An 18,314-nucleotide genomic window follows, 5' to 3' on the forward strand; every position below is an offset into this window, starting at 1 on the left:
GCCATTGATTGTTAGATTAGATGGATCAGATTAACTCATTTACAAAATTATTGACAATGATCTCAACCACAAAATTATTGACAACTTGTACCCTTAGCCACCTAAAGTAACACTTCAAAGTAAATTATTATTAAAATTTGCAATAAAGATCAAATATCTAGGGGGACTATACCCAAATTCAAGGAAGCAAACAAATACAATCAATTACTTCCTTAAAAATCTTATTAGAAAAATTGAGTGAAACAAAATCTTACTAAGGATCAATTGTTAGTTGATTTAGGAGTGATTGACGTTGAATTTGGTAGGGAGGATCACGGTTTGATCCCCTACAACTGCGATCGGAAGGGAGCTGAAACCACTTGATACCAGAACTGACCCTCAAACCAGATTAATCCGGTGGTGAAAGAAAAAAAATCTGATCAAGGAAAAGAGTGTATGGTGCAAAGCTTAACGAAGTCTAAAAGAAGATAATTGGCATTTTTTATTGAATGGCACGATAATTGACATATGTACCTAAAGAAATTTTGTCCGATACAATTAGGTAAATTATCCCACCAAATAAAATAAAATCATCATAATTAAAAGCAACATTAAAAATTGTAGCAACACATTATTAACTGTAAAATATTTTTACACTAATTGTATATTTAAATTAAACTCTATTTTTAATACGATCTTGCTAACAAGTGACTTAAATTTATTTTTAAATTTTTTTTGGAAAGGTAATTAATCTTTGAAAAGTTAATTATATCTCTTTTACATGTAATAAAAACACAATTACATAATCACAAATAAATTGATGCAAATGATAAAAGTTTTGATCCTAATCAGAGGTTTAATTCTTAATTACTCGTGTGTATAAAAAAAGTTCAAATTTCGTACCTAGGATACCCGGAAAAAAAAAATTACTTATGTATTGTTGATTCTTTCTATACTTCAGATTTGGGCCTTACAAAAAAAAAGATTTCGGCCTTGTTGTTGGGCCTTGATCCCTTCTCTCAATAATTAGTTTTTATTCAAAAGAAAATACATATAAGTTATTCAATTGTACATTTATAAGATAAGATATATTAGTTATAAGATTATTATTATTAATTCGTTCTCCTATTCCCAAAATTGATTAGAAGGCTCACATTAGATGTAAGATGACCTAAATATTTATAAAGAAAAGTCAATTTTTACCGCACAAATCGATTTCGTAGGGATGAGCCATCAATTATTTATATCTGAGCCTCAAGCCCAATAATACTAGGCGTGAGGAATGTGTTAAAGATTTTCATATCGGTTGTGAGATGACCTGAATATATATTTATAAGTGAGTGTAATTCTCACCTTACAAGTCAGTTTTGTATGGTTGAGTTAAACTCAACTCACAATTCCAACATTGTATCATAGATTCTCCAAGATCTACTATTTATATTCATTCATCAAACCCAATAGTGATCGACTTATAAACACTTAAATGAACCGTGTATCTAATTAAACTGGAGCTAAACCCCTATTAAATATTGACTAGTTGCAATTAGCCGTTGTAAGTTGGAACATGTCAATTTGCATAAGCCTCTATTTCTTTTAATTAATTGAAGCACAGAACCCACCCTCATCCATTTCTCAGCTACAATTGTTTTTTTATGACATGGATTCATATATCAAAGAAAGATTGTCAGGCAACTAGATCCACTAAAAATATTAAAATTTCAAAGCGGTCGGTTGTAATGAAACAATATTTGATACATCAAAAGTGTTGCCCATATTGTACTCCCTCTGAACACAATTATAAGCAAAAAACTACTTTTTAGGTTCATTTAAAAAGTAATGTATTTGGTCAATAATATAGACTGAATACATTATTTTTTTAATAAATCTAAAAAATATTTTTTGCTTATAATTGTGTCCGGAGAGAGTACTAAAAAAACCATCAATTTATTATGAAGCAGACATGATCACATTATAAGTTAATTAGAGATTGAGAGTCCAAGTTGGTTCCCTATTACAATAACATCATGTCTTGCATACTACTCCCCATGGGCGGAGCCTTGGCCTAGTAAATCTGGGTAGTTTCTCAAACTTTGGCCAAAATTTTGGTATTTCTAGGAATAAAATTGATATTTTTGGGGTTATAATTAAGGGTAAAATTGAAATTTTGTGTTTAAAACTGAGATTTTTAGGGGTTTAGTTTAGGGTAAAACTGAAATTTTTTATTGAACTATTTATATATTATGTCACATGTGAAATTTTGTCAAGACTCTATAATTTTTCTAACTTCGCCACTGATAGTCCCTCTGTTTCTTTTTAAAGTATCGTTTTAGCATAATGTTCCCCAATCAAAATAGTGGTTTGTTGTATTCTTTTTTCAATTCTACCCTCATTTTAATTCACCATTTACTTTTTCTTTCTAAATAAATTCAGCATATACATTTCCTCTCTATTAAATTTTATAAAAAATGAGACTAGAGAAATAGGTGAGCAGAAGGTAGGAGATCAAGTAAAAAGAATGAGCTTTGAATATGCAAAATGGTGTGATAACCCAATGAAGACATCAAGTTGTTGTTTCAGACGTAACCCGAGTATTCTTAGCACCGTCTCTCCAGACTGATGTCGAGTATTATTACCATCGTCTCTCCAGGTTGATGTCGAGTATTATTATCACCGCCTCTCCAGGCTGACCTTGTGTAACCCTGATTGCATCAGCACATCCTTGACTTGATTTTTCCACAAGCTAAACATGATTCTTCCATCAATTTTCTCTAGCCTAAACTTCACAGCGGAACTCCCTCCCATAATCAAACCAAAAAGCTTTGATACCAGTTGTTGGGAAAAACAGACATAGATAAAATAAAATAACGCAATCACAACACAAGAATATAACGTGGAACCTCCGAAACGGAGAAAAAACCATGGTCGTTGTCTAAACCGACAACCAGAGAATAAACACTGTATGAAAATTGTTACAACACATAGAATTCACTCTCAATCACCCCATGCCTCAATACACCCACACTCTCCAAAGTAAATATTTGAACTACATCTCAAATACTCTTAAACAAGAGCATAAGAGAAAAGCAAAAAGACACAAATATAAACTTAAAGTGTTTACAAGTGTTACTGCTTGGTGTATTGAAACAAGGAACTTGAGGTCTCTATATATAGCATTGAGCTCTCCACACTTCATTGTTCTAAACAATGTGAGGATTCTTCAATATAATTTCCTTGACCTTTTTTCCTTCGTTAGCAATATTGGACTTACATTGCAATCAACCCCAACACTTCACCACATCATTTTGAAAATGTCAATTAAACTGGATTTGTTTTAGCAAGAGAAGATTTTAGGACGAAAAAGGTCTATCTTGAAAGGAATTAAAAAGACCGTGAAGTGGTCGTAGGAGGTAAGAAATAAAGAAAATGTTAAGCCCTTTAACTTGAAACCTACTTGAGGACACAACTACTGCCTAAATTCTCATTCTTGCTTTTTTCACTTTAATGTATGGCCCAAGTATAAATAAGTTGTCCTAATTTTTTATATTTTAGTTTACTTGCTTGAGGACAAGAAGTGGTTCAAGCATGGTAGAGTTTGATAGAACTAAAATATAGCTATTATTTTTCTTAAATAAATTATGATTTTTAATATTTTAGTAGAACTATTTACTTGTTTTTGTTTGTTTTGCAATTATATGACTTAAAGTTTGGATAATGAAGAAATGAGTGCATTTAATGTATTTTAAGGTGCCTTATCAATCAACACTCCAATTATGATAGTCGAAATGCTTCCTTTATGAAGAGAAATTAGAATTTCAATGCTATTCAAGTTGCTTTGTAGGCAAAAGTCAAAGAAAATTCGTCACTAAAGGCTAGATAATGTAAAAAATCGAGTTTTGCTTCAACAAAGACATGACACGGCCGTGTGGGATACCAACACGGTTGTGCCATGCAAGTCGGAGAACACATTCCAGCGTTTGAAAGTCTGACACAGTTGTGTGAGAATCAGACACGGTTGGGCCACTCCCATCTCAACTAACGCTTTTTTGTCTTTTAATTTTAGTTTCCTTTTTAATGTCTTTCATTTGTAATAATACCTCAATGTATGTGGATAGCTACGAAAATAAGAGGAATGAAGCTATAAATATAACTTTATATCAATGTAAAAGCCAAACTCTCTACATTGTATACACTCTTAGAATGTTTGGCTAGAAATGACTGTTTTTGCTTGTTAGATTTATACAGTAAGTTTTTGGTGTGTAGTCCGTTGTGTCTCTATCATCGTTGTTTTCAACCTTTTTTTATGATCCTCGTCATTCTTCTGTTTGACATTAGACTGATTGGCTCGAAAAAGTCATTTACGATAGACGATGAGGGTCTTTGGACGTACCAACTGAATTGGTGTGTCCAAAGATCCTTTGATGCTCATTATTTTCTTGACTTAGAAAATAAATAATTAATTGCAAAGAAAATAAATATTAATTCTATTAGATTTAACATAAAATTTAAAATGCATATATAATAAAGATATATGTCCATTTTAGTCAAAAAAGAGAGGTAAAATGAGTAGTTTTGACCAACAAAAAGTAAACAAAAATATCAATAACCATCCATATAAATATTCCTTCTTTTATTTTTAATTTTTTGGTCAAATATCCCTTCTTTATTAAATAAAATATCAATGACCATAAAACTATCCCTTATTTATTATATTTAAATACTCTCTCCGATCTTTTTTATAAGAAACAGTCAATTTTTTTGGTACATTACTTGACCAATGTATTTGGTCTATAATATAAACAAAATACATTAATTATTGAATGAACCTGAAAAGTCAAAAGTTTCTTATAAAAAAGATTGCAGGGAGTATAAATGGTAGGTCTTGACCAAAAAATAATATAAATGGTAGATTATTAATTTTTTTTTTTTTGGACCAAAATAAGTCATATATCCGTTATAAATTTATTATTGTAATGGTAAACAATTTCAGTCAAAAAGAGGTAAAATAAGTAATTTTTGACCAAATCAATTAATTATCTACCATTTATATTTAATTTAAAAATATTAAACAAGGGTTATATTATAATGAATCTTTTATAAATAAGCTTGCATATCAATTTCTCTTCTAAATTTCTTCTATTTGCATTATCAGAGATTAATTCCTCTCTTCTTTCTTCAATGGTTGAAATCCTTAACACCATAACCAAAATCCAATTCACCTTCTTTTCCTCTTGTATTGGGTTTTGCATGTGTAAAATTTATGATAATTCCCTTTATAATTAGATAGATAGATAGATTCTAAGTGTTCCAATGTTAGAATATGTGAAGCCAAAAAGCAAAAGGAGCCTGAATCTAAGAATTAGCAACGAAGCATTAACGTCGATGGTTAAAACAACCCCATCGGGGCTAGGGATTTTGAGCTACAGTGTTTCCCACTTTTGAAATGCTTCTCATCTACTCGAAAAGAAACTAAGAGCGATCATAATTAACTTGCTTCCATTGAAGTCAGCTTCTTAGTGAAAGAGTAGATTTCACTAAGACTATCAAGTGGATTTCAAATCTACTTGATAGTTCTAGTGAAATCTACTCTTTCACTAAGAAGCTGACTTCGATGGAAACAAAGTAAATTATGATAGCACTCTTAGTTTCTTTTCGAGTAGATTAGCGGAGTTTAAAAAGGGAAAAACATTGTAGCTCATATCCCTAGCCCCGATGGGATTGTTCTAACCACTTGCGCTTCCTTGCTAATTCTTAGATTCAGGCTCCTTTTGCTTTCTGACTTCACTAATTTGAGTTGGTCTTTGTGATTCAACGTCCCTATTCAACCGGGTGTTCCTTCGCTTTAGCTTTGTTCCGATTCCATTCCTCTATCGCCGTCAAGCAAAGCTTCATCGGTCTGTCACCCATACAAAGCTACTCATTTTGGCATTTGTTTCTAGAGACGGTGAATTTCGACGTTTATAAGAGATTTTGGGATCGACTGGGTTTTCCGCAGTATTGCTTGAGGCTGATTGACAATTTTTGTCTTTTTATTTACCCTTTTTAATGTCTTTCATTTGTAATCATACCTCAATGAATGAGGATAGCTACGGAAATTAGAAGTTGAATATAAATAGGACCTTATATCAATTTAAAAGTCAAGATTTCCACATTGTAAACACTCTCAAATTCAATAATGTTCTTTTTTAGTTTAGTCTTCTATTTTTTCTGCAGTTTTCTCAATAAGTCCTTATATCATGCTGCAGTTTTCTTCTTCTATTTTTTTTCTCTACATTGCAAATGCATCTTTATGTTCCATTTCTTCTTTCTCATATTTTTCTCCTTGAATCTCTTGGGTCAGGGTGTGCAAAAACAGAATTTTAGAGGGTGCAAAGTGCAAAAAATACAGGATACTATGTGTAATAGGGTGTGCAGTGCACACCCTCACTTCAACATAGATCCGCCCCTGTCTGTTTCCCATCAATGGTGGTGGTGGTAACCTTGGTGATTAGAAACATATACCTAAAAGAAAGACACGTAAGGTTTTTTTTTGTTTACATATTTGGATTCCCAAAAAAATATAATGTCTTTTATTAAAATTTATTGATTCTTTTAAAATTTTTCTAATATGTAAAAGTTTTCTAATATATATGAAGTATTATGAAATCTTGATTGTAAAAAGTCTTTTGAAAAAAATCTCTTAAAATTCATTCAAATCACGTGTTAAAAATCTTGATTGTAAAAAAGTCTTGTAAAAAAATCTTTAAAATCTCACAAAATCAATATAGTCCAACAAAATCTCATAAAATCATCAAGATTTTTTTTGCCAAAATTGTCTCATAAAATCTCAATCCAATACACCCTCCTAAGCTTTTGGTATAACCGATTATTTGACATGGTATCAAAGCCTATATGACTAAGTGGTCTAGAGTTTGATCCGGCTCCCCTCACTTTCTAATTAAAAAGTTGAATTTAAGCATATGGTAAGTGAGCCTATGCATTATCCATGCTTCAAGCCCAGGTGAGCTCTTGCTTGAGAGGGCGCGTTAGAAATAATATAAAACAATTTATGCGACTCTATACTAACAACTTAAACTTTTGGGATAATCGATTATTTGTCACTACCAAGTCTAGTGTCAATCACCACTAGACTAACTAACAATTGGTTCACTTATATGTTACTAAAGCACATTTTTGTATGTGCTTTCAATTCTAGTAATTGCTTATCTTTAAATCGCAGTTTTCTGATTACATTCATTTCATTTTATGCAGGTGTCGGATGAATTGGATAGTTAGGCAGATAGTTATTATTAGAATGAAGCAAAAGCTACAATGAAAACCAACCATTTTAGCCGTTCGTGCTAGTGATAAGTCTATTATGAAAATGCAAGGCATTAGAATCGTCGCTGTTCTATTACACAAAAAACAAATTCATGACTTATAACATGCTAAGTCGTTTTCCATATATTTTATTTTATATAACACATCACGGCTCTATTATTACTAAACTATAGTATTCCATATCGTCCATTTTTTAGATCACATACGTTATAAATTATTGAGTGCATGTTTGCTTTCTTCAACTTTTCCAACAAATTGTGAGTGGTATACATCTATGGTTCTAGTGTGTTTGAAGGAAGGATTTTAAAGAGATAATGGGATTAATGAACTCCTTCTAAAACGAATTATTTGGAAAGAGCCGAGTTCAATTCTTAGTGGAAATTATTTTTGACCGGACTTTACTCATCTTAAAATGAAAATATGTTGTAAAGGGTATGTTTGGTAAAATTAAGCTATAAGCTAGCTGATAGCTGAAAAGCTAACTTATAGCTGATAGCTAATTGAAATTAAAGTGTTTGGTTAAATTAGCTTTTAAAGTGGTTAATAAATATAAAATGACATAATTGATAGTGAGTAGTTTCTTTTTTAGAGTGAGTAGTTATTAAATTAAAAGGTAAAAATTGAATAAAGTGTAAAAAACTATAAGCTTAAACGCTACTTGAAATAACATCCGAGAAAAAGCTATAAACTAGTAAAAAAAAACTTGTTACCAAACACTTCTAATTTTTTGAAATAAGCTTATAAGCTGATATAATAAGCTATAAACTAGTTTATTTGTCTTACCAAACACACCCAAAATAGTTATATCCACGTTAATTTTTTATACTTTGTGAGGACTTCAACCTTAACTCAACTCTTAACTAAGTAAGTGCCTGTTTGGTTTGGCGTTTCCTACCACTAGACTCACGTTTATAAACTCTCACCATGATTTTAGCATTTTACATTATGTTTGGTTATCTTTCCTAAAAGCAATTCTGGCCTTTAAAAGTGATTCTAGCTAAAACTGGAATTTGGAGCTTCCACAGTAAGTGTAATCGATTTTGACTTTTCTCCCACATGCCTTTTCTCTTTTTGTACTGCTAATGTCCTTTATAACCTCCTTATATTACATAATTATTTTGCTCTAATTTTTATAAGTGGAAAATATTATATTCCTGTGCAATGTAAGTTACACATTACAACTTTTTTTTTTGTCCATAAAAAATATATTTCAAATTTTTTAATTGCGTAAAAAATTATTTAATAGCTCTAATTTTAATTCACACGAACGTACTACACCAACACGATGTTGCACCGTAAATTATACTTATTTTATATTGATATACTTGAATTTATATGCTAATATAGTATTGTTAATTTTTTTTTTTACAAAAATTTAGTATTGCTATTGTTCAGTTCATCTACTGAAAAAAAAAAAATTGAGCTTTAAAGGGTGGTTGTGGTTTTATTTTATTTTATGTACTATGACCCTTTTGGTAATTTGCACTTTAAAAGCACTTTTTATTTTAAATTATCCAAACAACATAAATTGATGAGAATCACTTTTACTGAATCTATCCAAACATAAATCAATTTAGTCCAACTCACTTTTAACTAAAATCAATTTTGTCAAACTCAATTCTACCAAACTCAATTATAGCCACCGCCATACCAAACACACACTAATCCAGTTAAACTACCTATCTCAACTGCTATAAAAAAAGTAGTTGTTATAACTCTATTATAATTATGTGTACGCGTGATAGTCGTGTGTGGCATGGGCATAGCTGTCTGTACGTAGAAAAGTGAAGGAAGTTACGGAAGCCGCTAGCAGTTTAGTGAACAAGTGCCGGAGTACATGCATGCGTGTACCCTGTACTACCCCTGACTTTACTGGATATAATCTCATCTTCTCTTATTTCAAACTTATTTGTCTCCTTTGTTATTTATTTTTCTAAATCCATAATTCAAAACCTAGAATTAGCCTTCCTCCACCTATAGCTCTAGCTACCTAATGGCTGGCTTGTAGTAATATTCTTATTTCATTGGAGATGGAGTTGTGCCATACTATCTCACTATTAAAATCTTTTTTTTTTTTTTTCATTTATTTTTCTTTTCTTTTCTTTTTTCATTTATTTTAATACTCCCTCCCATTCTAGAAAAAATTTACGTTTCAAATTCATTGTAAAATTGATGAATATAGACAAGATTATAGTCTAAATACATCAATTCTAAGATGAATCTAAAATACAAACTTTTTCTTATATATAACTGGAGGGAGTAATTTTTTTTTGTTAGAGCCGATGGGAGTAATATTTTTTATACACTCTCTTTGAATGTAATTGAGATTGCACTTAGTGCCGGCCTTGAGATTTTGGGTGTCACATGTAAGTTATAATTTTAGTGTCCCGTTTATTTTATAAGTCATATAAAAATATATAATGTAAAAGAAAAGTTAAATTATAGATTATACTTTCAATTGTTAAAATTTCTCTGATAACTTTTAATTCTTCAAATAGATTTTACTATCAAGATCATAAAAGTCTAAGTTTATTTTAAAATTTAGTTTAATAATTTATTTATTTTAACACACGGACACACGCACGTACACACGATTGTGCACATAAACACACATCAAGTGAAAAAAATTGATGCCCTAAAATTGTTGTGCACTGTGCGGTCGCTCCTTTTGAACACCCTAATATTGATTGATGCCCTAAAATTGTGGGGCTCTGTGAATCTATCTCAATCACCACAATATTAGAGTATTCCACCACAATATTTTTTTCACCACTATCGAATCGTGATCCTCTCTACCATGTTCAGCGTCAATCACAACTGGAACAACTAACGATCGGTTATTCCACCACAATATGACAAACAAAAGTTTGAATTTTATGTGCTAAAAAATATTTATATTTTTTTTTTTAAACAAAAAAAAAAATAGAACTTTTTTCTATTTTTGGAGTTTGACAATGACCCAATTTATGAATTCTAACCACACACATTTTATTTCCTTGCTCCCTATATATTACTCTATTCACTTCAATTTTTTCTCCAACTCACTCTTTCTCCTGCCTCCTAAAAGTCCAAACACCAAAACCACATCTCTCAACTACTTTTTTTTCTACTTCTTTTATTCACCATGCCTGAAGAGGCTCCAAAACAAAACTCTTCCAACAAAAAAAATGTTGAAAATTATGATGATATTAGTAGTACTATTAATAACAACAATAAGAAAGCATTGAAATACATTGAAGATGTTACCATTAACACCGATGAAATTCAAGAAAAAGTACTAGCTGAAATTCTTTCTTCTAATGCTCTTGTTGAGTATCTTCAACGCCATAGGCTTAATGGGAGCACAGATAGAAAAACTTTCAAAAGGGTTTTGCCTGTGGTGACTTATGAAGATTTGAAGGTGGATATTGATCGTATAGCTAATGGTGATAAATCCCAAATTTTATGCTCTAAACCTATATCTGAGTTCCTTACTAGGTCAGTATTTATGACTACATAACTTATTTCTCTTCCTAACAAAAATATAAGTAAAAAAATAAATTTTTTATCCTTAAAATGTATAAGTGGGGTGACTAGAATTCGAACCACGGACTCTGCATATATAATGTAATATCCCTGCCAATTAAGCTAAGCTCACGGGACAATATATCTATTTTTTTTTCTTATATATTATAATGAATGGGTACATATATTTTTTTTTTTTTTAGAATGGTACATATATTGTGTTAATTACTACAAATATTGACATGTTATATTCTCTTAATTTGTTTGATTCATTCTAGTAAAACAAAAAAAGTTAAGAAAATCAAACCATTATTTTAATAGACAAAAAATATCATTGATGCAAAGGATAAGGACAACAAATCCTCTCCTATGCACTTTATGTGCAGTGAAATCTGAATTTTCAATTTTTATTATAATTATAATTTTTCTTTTTAAAACATGGAGGACACTGATCACACTGGACCACTTCCAATGAAAATCTCACTGGAGTGAATCATTTCTTAAGTATAAGTGATATTCCAATCTATTACATCATATAACAAAAGTTAAAATATACCACTACGATCTCAAGTACTACTTTTCGTGCATAAGTAAAATAAGTTTTTTACCATGTAAATTTTTTACCATTGAATCAAAACTCTTATCATTAGATTGAGATAGATGTAACATATTAATCCAACAGTATTCAATAATTAAAATAAATTTATGCATGATATAAAAACTCATCTAACCTTATACATATCATAAAACAAAATCCTAGAACAAATATTTACACCAATATGAATAGAAGCTTCCAATATTATAGAAAATATTCTCCAAGATAAGATTTTAATAAAAGTAATGACAAAGATATAGTGCATCACCTCCCCTAAAAGATTCTCAATCAGTATCTTACTTAACTATATTCGTGGAAACTTTAGATTAATCCAACCCTTTTCTCTTAGAAAATACTACTTTTTATTTTCCATTCTATTTTAAAATAAAAAGTGAAGACTCTGTTTTTTTTCTTTTGATATTAGTGAAGACTTAATTTAATCCGTGAGAAAAATCAGAAAATCCAACCCAAAGAAAAATAAAATCATTTTAAAAATAACTAAAATATTTAAAAGAATAAAATGCTGTTATTAATATAAAGATAACAAAAATATGATAAATAGGACTAATATTTGAAATTTTTTAAACTAAAACACTATTAATTTTATTTTTATATTTTGTATTTCTTGTAATGAAATACTTATTTTAATTTTTTTTTACTATTTTAATTTATCATATTAATTTTTTTCTAAACAACATTTTGGTCAGTTTTGTTTTGCTGATGTATGTTATTTTCTCTTCATTTTCTCTAATACTAAACTAATAAACATTTATCTTATTTTCTCTTCTTTTCGCTTTCTTTTCTTTCCTCTATCTTCATCAACCAAACAAAGAATAAAGAATTTGTGAGTTTTTTTTTTTTTAAATGGTCAACAACGTTTAATTTAAACGTTACTCTTTTAATTCCATGAATTTCATTTTAACGGAGTGGCTGATATGAATTAGTGAGACTGATTGATGTTATACTTATATATATTTTTTGTTGACAAGTAGCTTAGTAGCTAAAATTTCAGCCTTAAGGTGGATGAGTGAAATGTCTGGGGTTCGAACTCTGACTCTGCCTATAAAATGTGATGTCCATGTCAACTGAGCTAAACTCACGAACACGAGATTATACTTATATATTTTTTATGTCATTGCAGCTCTGGAACATCAGGAGGGGAGAGAAAATTGATGCCAACTATAGAAGAAGAGTTAGAGAGAAGATCATTACTTTACAGCCTTTTAATGCCAGTGATGAATCAATTTGTTCCCAATTTAGAGAAAGGCAAAGGAATGTACTTTTTGTTCACAAAATCAGAAGCAAAAACACCAGGTGGATTACTTGCACGTCCTGTTTTAACAAGTTACTACAAAAGCACACACTTTAAGAACAAATCACATGAAAATGATCCTTATACAAATTACACTAGTCCAATTCAAACCATTCTTTGTCTAGATTCTTATCAAAGCATGTATTCTCAAATCCTTTGTGGTCTTTACCAAAATGAACAAGTTCTTCGTGTCGGTGCTGTTTTCGCTTCCGGTTTCATTCGTGCGGTTAAGTTTCTCGAAAAACATTGGCTTCGTTTGTGTAATGACATAAGAAAGGGTACCATAGACGATGAAATTACCGACCTGGATGTACGTGAGGCGGTGATGAAAATACTTAAACCAAATCCGAAGCTTGCGGATTTCGTAGAATCGGAATGCAAGAAAGAGTCATGGAAAGGGATCATTACTAGGTTATGGCCTAATACAAAATATGTTGATGTTATTGTTACTGGAACAATGTCTCAATATATTCCAATTTTGGATTACTATAGTAATGGTCTTCCTCTTGTGTGTACTATGTATGCATCTTCTGAGTGTTACTTTGGCCTTAACTTAAATCCTTTGTGTGATCCAAGTGAAGTAGCTTATACACTTATTCCTACCATGGCCTACTTTGAGTTCTTGCCTCTTAACAACATTGATGGAAATGCTGATTCAATTTCTGCCTCAGAGCAAGAACATTTAGTTGATCTTGTAGATGTTGAGTTGGGTCAAGAATATGAGCTTGTGGTTACCACTTATGCAGGTAAAATATCAATTCTCTTCAACTTCGACTTAAATATGCATTAATTAATCCCTGTAAAATAAATTTACGTTGACTGTGCATATCATTTAAATCCATATTTGCTAGCGGTTGCAAATATATTTATGCATTTATTTTCTTCATAACATAGTTTTTCTTTTGTCAAGTAATTTAGTGGTAAGAACTAAATCTAGTGATCAGAAAGCCCATAAAAAAAAATAGTGGTCAGAACTCGTAATTTCACCACTTAAGTTGAATAAGTGGTGAATTTTGGATTCAAACACTGAATTCTGCATATTGCAATGTACTTACCAAATGCGTTATGTTTGATGGGGACTCTTTATAATATAGTTATCTATTTAATTAATCAACTTCTAAATCCTAACAATTATGCAATCATGAACAATCCACACAAAACAGGACTTTATAGGTACAGAGTTGGTGACATACTCCGCGTAGCAGGATTCAAGAACAAGGCACCTCAATTCAACTTCATATGCAGAAAGAACGTCGTTCTAAGCATCGATTCAGACAAAACCGATGAAGTTGAGCTACAAAACGCTGTAAAGAATGGATCAAACCATCTTTCAAACTACAATGCATCACTAACAGATTACACAAGTTCTGCCGACACATCCACAATTCCAGGCCACTACATACTCTACTGGGAAATCACCAAGAACAATCAAAACCCAATTCCAAATTCTGTTTTTGAGGAATGTTGTTTTACAGTTGAAGATTCTCTCAACAGCGTTTATCGTCAAGGAAGAATAACAGAATCAATTGGGCCATTGGAAATTAAGGTTGTTGAGAATGGAACATTTGATAAGGTTATGGATTTTGCTCTTAGCCAAGGTGCTTCTATAAATCAATATAAGACACCTCGTTGTGTGAAATATGGTCCTATATTAGAGCTTCTTAACTCTAAGACAGTTTCTAGCTTCTTTAGTCCAAAATGTCCACAATGGGTTCCTGGTCATAAGAAGTGGTGCATCCTTGACTGAAAATAGTAACACTACTACTACTACTAGGGTTGAGTTGAAGAAGAAGTCACTTTTAACTCTAGAAAGGTTATTTAGATGTTTTTATATTATCAATCTAATGTAAGATCTTATTTATAATGACTATTATGCTACCCAGCAAATTACTTTACTTTTTAGATCAAATGTGTTATAAACCCCTTTAATTTATTTTGGTGTTAACCGTCTGGTTTTTAGGGAGAGGGGCCCTGGTAATATGAAATATACGGAATGGCTCCTTTGCTTTTGCGGCTCCTTTGATAGCCTGGTTGGTCGTTTCGTTTCCTTCAGCTGATCTAAGTCTTGATCAACTGTTTCCTCCTCTGCTGCGACTAGGACTTCTTCAATGATTGAGCAACGTATAGATTGATACCACATGGCATGTCGTATACGGAATGACTCCTCTATTTATGTTGCTCCTTGGATGCGTCTAGTCGTCTTGCATCCTACAACTGATCCAAGTCTTGATCTACTGTTTCCACCGCTGCTACGACTAGGACTTCTTCAACGGTTATAGTTGGTCGTGCCTGATTCTCTGATTAGACCTCTTGGGTGCCGAGCCCAAGATAAGGAACACATCCCCCGAGCATTAAGGCCATAGGGCGAAAGCGCTCTAAAAGGACATGGGCACCGAGCCTAAGGTACCTTAACATTATGACTATTTTGCTTCTTAAGAAATCATAAATAGCTTAATATATAATGCCCACACCCAACTGCACATATATATCACACCAAATCCAGCAAGATCATTTATTAAATGCCAATTAATCATTTTTTGGTTTATAAATAATTAAAAACTAAATAGTGGATGAAACATGTCACAGATGCAAAATTTTGTTACTGAAATTACTGAAAAATGTTTTATATTTGCCCCCCTGGATAATTCTCACTACCCCATCTTGACAACATATATGCCATACCATAGTGTGTGCATCAAAGGCTACTGAAACTCCACTTTAGCATTTGAAGAAGCCCAAGAAAATCCCATCATTTGTGACCTTATGTTTTGTCTCCTCAAAGAATCTCTTCTATTTGAATACCCTGAGCACACTATCATTTCTTCCAAAGCTTTTCCATGCTTCAGAAGAAACTTAGCTAATGTAACTTCATTTGCACAATCAAGAAAGCCTTGAATTTTCACCACTTTTAAGTGTTGTAGAAAAGATTTCAAACTTGGAATTTGTGATTCCCAATATTGCTCCTCTTCTGTGCTAGTTATGCTCCATAAGTCCCTATTCCATTGCTGAAGAAAATATGTAAAAGGAAATTTATATTAAACTTTGAATATAATGATTAAAGTGTATGCTTCTAGTGACCTACGAAACGCAGATACGGATGTCAGACACAACACTAGCATTGGGATTTAGAATTGCATGCAGGACAGATCTGACCGTCTGATTTAGATCGGATGGTCCAGATTTAAAGTAGTCATGCAGTCCGGTGAAATCTTCTTTCAATCTGGAACATCCGATCATGATCGAACAGCCAGATCTGTCATGCCTGCATGACTACATGTAGTGTTGACTGCATGCAATCCGAAACCCTAACATCGACATGTATACATTGATAATAATTTGAGTAAGTGGACTCATTGAATGTAATTAATTATATGCGTCAGTGTCAACCTGACACGTGACACAAGGTCTGACACCTGACCATCAATCAGAATTGTTGGTGCATTGGAGCTTATGAACATATATAAATTCAGGTATAGAGCTTACTTTTCTTTCAATCTTGTAATCATTAATGATCTCCAGAATCAATGTGTGGAGGGTAGGAGAGCATCTGAATAGGAATGCTAATGCTTGAACATTTCTTTTCTTCAAACCAGTATGCAACTCTAATGATTTAAGATTATAAAATGGCTGAATAATAATGTTATACTTTGATAGAATCTGCAGCCAAAAGGAAAAGAGAAAGAATGTCAACATATTTTGAAGTTAGAAAAAGGAACAAAACAGATAGATCACAGTACAAATGTTATAAAATAATGATTTCTAACTACGATCCAGCAGTGATATCAAAGTCTTTGATGTCTTTGCAACCGTAAGGTTTCATGACTCGTGACCGCAATTGAGGCTACATTATAATTATATCTAATATCAAAGATCAGATCATGATGCGACCACAATTTTAACCTTGATACATTAGACAAACATGCTTCGAACGAGTTAATGATATGCACATCAGATTTTGTATCTCTAACTCCAAAATTTACCAATGCAAAACAATAACAAATCAACTTTTGTCGACATCAAAATAGGAATGTCGATAATTTTATTAAATAATATTCAACAATTCATTAATCTATTAAAAAATTATAGAAACTTCAGACACAACCAATATACCTCGATAGTCTGGCTTTCAAGAGCTAAGGATCGAACATGAGACAATCCAGAGAAGAAGTCGTTAGCACTTTGAAGCCTACCCATATTAACTTTACCTTCCTTCAACATAAAGAAACCAATGGAAGCCTCATGCAACAAATTTGAATTCTCAAAAACAGTAACATCAGTCACAGCATTAAATTTCCAAATCAATTTTTCGAGCTTTGGCACATTCATTCTCACCCAAGTCTTGTTACAATATGCATCAAAACAACTTGTTACTCTCATTCTTTCAATTTTCGCACCACATACATCCAAACCTTGTAAGTGATAACATCTTTCCAAGTTCAAATCTTCGAGAGCGCGACAACCAACACGAAGATGTATTAATCCGAAACACATATCAAGATGCAAATTTCTCAAAAGAGGAAAAGACGACTCAGAAAATAGATCGGATAGAGAAGGCTGATTATACAAAATAACTAATGATAACGACAATGTATGCAAAGATTGAAACCCGTTTCTCATAATCGATGATGGAGGTAAACGAAAACCCGATTTCAATTTCAAAACTTTTAAAGATTCACTACTAATAACACATCTAGGAAAATTGAAAAAATCATCTGTATCAACTTCCGTGTCAACTTCAATATCAAGTTCTCTAACATTATGCCTAATAGCATTACGAACTAAATTATTTAAACGCGAAAAACTCAAACAAGCGCGAAAACAAAGAGCCCTAATGTCTTTATTCTTCGCGTTGCGAATAGAAAGCACTTGAGTGATGAAATCCATATTTTGTGAAGATAAAGGGTATCTTAATTTTTCAAATTTGGAAACTTTTTTATAATTTTTGGTAGAAATAAGTGGAAATGGATTAAGGGTTGTAAAATCAAGATCAGGAAAAGTAATCCAAAGAAATTTCCATCTCTTAGAAAGAACACTCATTTGTGCAACACATTTAATTGGAAGTAAAAGAAGGATATGATGAATAACATGATCAGGTAAATCACTGATTCTATCTATTGATGATAGTTTCAATTTGGCTTCATTTTCTTGTAAAATTTGAGCTATTTTCTTACGTTTTGCTGATCTTGTTTCCATTGCATGTGATTGCATCATATCCCTATACCTTTTTCTACATTGGTTAATTATAATATTAATATGTTCATGGAATGAAACAAAACAAGTACTTTAGTTTTTTTGTTTGTACTTTAATTGTTTGTTAGATTTTGAACTATTCAAAAGTAAACACAGTTAATTAGGAGAGTTTGTTTTGATTAGGAAACTTTCTGTTTTGTTTTTTAGAGAGTCACATAACTTATTGGCTATTAAAACAGTTGTCTAAAGACTCGGACATAACAAATTAAAGAGCTTAATGGAAGAGAAGTGGAGAATTACAAGTTCGTATCGACATCACATCATATGAAATGTTCTCGTAGACCTTTTTACTTTCTCTTTTTTAAAACGATAGATCTACTCGGTTATTTGACATACTCCCTCCGTCCCGAAATATAA

At 31.7% G+C, this 18,314-nt stretch overlaps 2 protein-coding genes across 2 annotated transcripts; one reads left to right on the plus strand and one right to left on the minus strand.

The window, feature by feature from the left end:
• Positions 1 to 10,334: 10,334 nt before the first annotated feature.
• LOC123882033 (indole-3-acetic acid-amido synthetase GH3.6-like) lies at positions 10,335 to 14,609 on the plus strand. Its single transcript, XM_045930812.1, has 3 exons — positions 10,335 to 10,773; positions 12,537 to 13,453; positions 13,871 to 14,609. Exons 1-3 carry the CDS (start codon positions 10,421 to 10,423, stop codon positions 14,452 to 14,454), a joined length of 1,854 nt encoding a protein of 617 aa, XP_045786768.1. The 5' UTR covers positions 10,335 to 10,420; the 3' UTR covers positions 14,455 to 14,609.
• An 800-nt stretch (positions 14,610 to 15,409) lies between these two features.
• Positions 15,410 to 17,900, minus strand: LOC123881541 (putative F-box/FBD/LRR-repeat protein At4g03220). The gene is made up of 3 exons (XM_045930249.1): positions 16,818 to 17,900; positions 16,191 to 16,364; positions 15,410 to 15,712 (listed from the first exon to the last, which is right to left on the minus strand). The coding sequence occupies exons 1-3, from the start codon at positions 17,898 to 17,900 to the stop codon at positions 15,410 to 15,412; spliced, it is 1,560 nt and encodes a 519-aa protein (XP_045786205.1).
• Positions 17,901 to 18,314: the final 414 nt, after the last annotated feature.

The sequence above is a fragment of the Trifolium pratense genome, linkage group LG4, assembly GCF_020283565.1.
Source record: "Trifolium pratense cultivar HEN17-A07 linkage group LG4, ARS_RC_1.1, whole genome shotgun sequence".
NCBI lineage: Eukaryota > Viridiplantae > Streptophyta > Magnoliopsida > Fabales > Fabaceae > Trifolium > Trifolium pratense.

Coding starts and splice junctions, on each gene's coding strand:
- LOC123881541 (XM_045930249.1), bottom strand. CDS start 17,900: ATGGAAACAAGATCAGCAAAACGTAAGAAAATAGCTCAAATTTTACAA. Junction 16,365..16,817: donor TTGAAAGCCAGACTATCGAG/GTATATTGGTTG, acceptor TTTTGGCTGCAG/ATTCTATCAAAGTATAACAT. Junction 15,713..16,190: donor ATTACAAGATTGAAAGAAAA/GTAAGCTCTATA, acceptor TATTTTCTTCAG/CAATGGAATAGGGACTTATG.
- LOC123882033 (XM_045930812.1), top strand. CDS start 10,421: ATGCCTGAAGAGGCTCCAAAACAAAACTCTTCCAACAAAAAAAATGTT. Junction 10,774..12,536: donor ATATCTGAGTTCCTTACTAG/GTCAGTATTTAT, acceptor ATGTCATTGCAG/CTCTGGAACATCAGGAGGGG. Junction 13,454..13,870: donor TGTGGTTACCACTTATGCAG/GTAAAATATCAA, acceptor CACACAAAACAG/GACTTTATAGGTACAGAGTT.